This window comes from Cyprinodon variegatus, unplaced genomic scaffold (genome assembly GCF_000732505.1).
Source record: "Cyprinodon variegatus isolate N-32 unplaced genomic scaffold, C_variegatus-1.0 Scaffold1256, whole genome shotgun sequence".
Lineage (NCBI taxonomy): Eukaryota > Metazoa > Chordata > Actinopteri > Cyprinodontiformes > Cyprinodontidae > Cyprinodon > Cyprinodon variegatus.
The window spans coordinates 26,042-29,140 of NW_015151709.1; the positions used below are offsets into that span (position 1 = coordinate 26,042).

Consider the following 3,099-nt stretch of genomic DNA (forward strand, 5'->3'; position numbering starts at 1 on the left):
TAAGCTATCGGCTGGATATATTCTAGAAACAGACTTCCACAACTTTCTTTCCGCCGTCATCGTAGGTCACTCTAAATGCAAAGTGGTCCCTTACAGCAGACCTATAAAGTGCTGCTGGCGCGTCTTCCAACTCCTGTTCTTTCCCACTCGCCATACCCACACAATTCTCCACAACAACTGATTTTTTTTCTGCTACACCCGGCTAAGCTGCTTTGCTTCTTCTTGTTTACTACTGATGGTTGGCTTTGGTCGCAGTACCGCCACCTTCTGTTCTGGAGTGTAAACGCTTCGCCTATGAGAAAAAGGAGCAGCGCATGAACCGAACGCAACACACGCGAATCGAACCAAGACAATCGAACCGAACGGTTCGGACGGTTTTCATAAACCGTTCCATCCCTAATGTCCATATAAGGTAACAGAAATACACAGATTAGCATGCATCTAACAGCACGCAAATAACATTTCTACATCTAGCTCTAACAGGTGCATTCACACTGTTGGAGCCAGTACAGGAAGCTGTTAAGGTTAGAAAATTTACACCTTCAGTTTATGCGGTTTGCTTTCAGGGTAAGATTTTAGAAAGGGCCATAAATGATCATGGCAAGGCAAGTTTAACTAAATGGCATACTACTGTGGTTAGACAAAAAGTACACCGCAGATGCATAAAGGTAATGATAATTAAGTCAATATTATTATATTGAAAAAGACAGAAATAATTGAAAAAAACCAAACTTAATTTGTTTGGAAAACACAGTCGAAAGAAATTCTAAACAAAAAGGTGTTTAATCCTGATTTATAGCAGCTTTAGGTGGGGAGCAGCATTCTGGATTAACTGCAGCTGTCTGATAGGTTTTCAAACCTGTGAAGGGGCAGTTGCAGTGATCATTCTACTAACTTGAATTCATTTTATAAGATCCCGCCGACACATCAATTCAATTCAGTTTATTTCTATAGCCTCAATTCCCAACACATGTCATCTCAAGGCACTTTATGGAGAAAATTCAACCATCTCATACAGTCAAACTGATTAAGTTATTTATCTAAAAACTGGTGATTGCATTCGACTTATTGACTCAAAGGCAATCCCTCACACTGAGCAAGTTTGAAGCGACAGTGGAGAGGAAAAACTCTCTTTTAACAGGAAGAAACCTCCAGCAGAACCAGGCTCATTGTGAGCAGCTATTTGCTGAGGCTGACTGGGTAGATCAGTCCTTGAATCCTGGAGATGTTCTTTAGGTGGTAGAAGGCCGACTTTGCTACTGGCGTTATGTGCCTCTGAATGTTCAGGATCACCTGCACTAACCTTTTTTGGTTGTTTTGTAGCTGCGTTAACTGAAGCTGCATGCTAACTCTTATTCACCCTTCCTTTGATCCACAAACTATGACTTTAGTTTTGTTTTAATTTAACTGAACGTTTTTGCACATCCATGCATCAAGTTCTTATTTTGCATTTACCCAGCGTTTGAACAGGTTCAGTCACCCGTTCCCGTTGTAATGTACAGCTGTGTGTCGTCTGCATAGTTCTAATAAATTCTGTTTATCTAGATATGGAGTGGGATGAACCCCCTAAGATGTAGCCTTACAGAACTCCAGATACTACTGTAGGAATTGTAATTCTGATGCAATATTGCCCCAGTGCTGGTGATCAAGAGCAAACAATACAAAGAAGAAACTTTGTCTTATGGAGTTTCTGTTGCTACTTCAAATGTAGTTGTCCTACAGTCAATAGTGTTTTTTTTTTTTTTTACGGCAAATCCTTTCTTCATGCTTTTACTGCACATGGGACGAACACGCATTCACACTGATAGCAGGCTGCTCCAGAAAATGGACCTTGAGAGAGTGAGAAGTGTTTTTTAAGTCTTGTATATACTACTCTACTTGCTGGTTTGCTCCTTTGGTTGTCAGTACAGAGCTCCACTGTGAGGTCCTCCACTGAGCGATTGTATATTTTCTTTATATCCTACCCCCTAACTCCCTCTAGAATAGGAAAAAAGAAAAGTCCCTTTGCAAGCACTTGGTTTAGTAACAATATTTGTACTTTATGTCCTTCAGCTTTAGAAATTCTGAAGTCTGTGTTGATTAAAAAAAGGGGAAAAAAAGCTGATCAAAGGATCATTAGTTTGAAAGCCACAAGACCAGGATGTAGACCAGAATACTGTTGATACTGCAGCTAAACCACACCTCACTAAACTGTGGGGCAACTGAGTGTATCCATTACGATTCAGGTTTTGAACCTTAATCTCCAAATATTCAGCTATGTTGTGACTGAACTTATGCAAAGTGACCTCCATAAGATCATTGTTTCACCGCAGCCTCTGAGCTCAGACCATGCCAAAGTTTTTCTCTATCAAATTCTTCGAGGTAAGTGCTTATTTATTATTTTTTTCTCCAGCTTTATTGTCGTTACACTGTCACAAGTACAGAGCAATGAAATTAACTCAGCATTTAACCCCTTGGGGAGCAGTGGGCAGCCATTTGCAGGGCCAGGGGAGCAGTGTGGGGTCTTTGCTCAGGGACCCAGCGTGGCAGTCTGTGGGAGTGGGGCTCGAACTCAGAACCTCAGGATTCCACACTCTGGGCCGGATTTATCAAGATCCCATTTTGCGTGCAGTAATTTGCGCTCGCAAACTGGAATTTTGCGCGAGGGACTGAACCATGGTTTGCGGGTGATTTAACAAGAGTGATTGTGTAACTGGTGGCAGGTGCAAAACTGTTGGAGACACCCTATTTAAATGATGGTTTTGCGCGTTTTGTGGTTTGCGGCAAAGTAGTTTGTAGTTTGTGCAAACTAGTGCATTAAGAAATTTTAATCTTACAGTGACAACCCCACCCCCTCCAAAAAAAAAAATATATATATATAAAGAAAAAAACTTTGGCAACCTTTATTCCCTAAGGTGGTATGTGGCTGAATTTCTACTTCACTGCAGTAAAGCCCCGCAGCATTGGCATGTTGCTCCACAGGCGCAGGGGGAGAACCCCGACCCTGTCAGACAGCACTTCTGAAAAAACGAGATTTTGAGATCCCAGCTCTCGCTGCAACCGTACGCTGGAATGACCCAGATGCAAAAAAGTGCAATGTTGCAAGGAGTTTTGTGATAT

General features: G+C 41.7%; 1 protein-coding gene across 1 annotated transcript in view; it reads left to right on the forward strand.

Moving 5' to 3' along the window:
- nlk (nemo-like kinase) overlaps positions 1-3,099 on the forward strand; it is a 36,821-nt gene that overhangs the window by 21,039 nt on the left and 12,683 nt on the right. Inside the window, exon 4 of the mRNA XM_015401760.1 lies at positions 2,255-2,361. Coding sequence (XP_015257246.1) covers positions 2,255-2,361 — 107 coding nt within the window. The remainder of the gene's footprint in view (positions 1-2,254; positions 2,362-3,099) is intronic.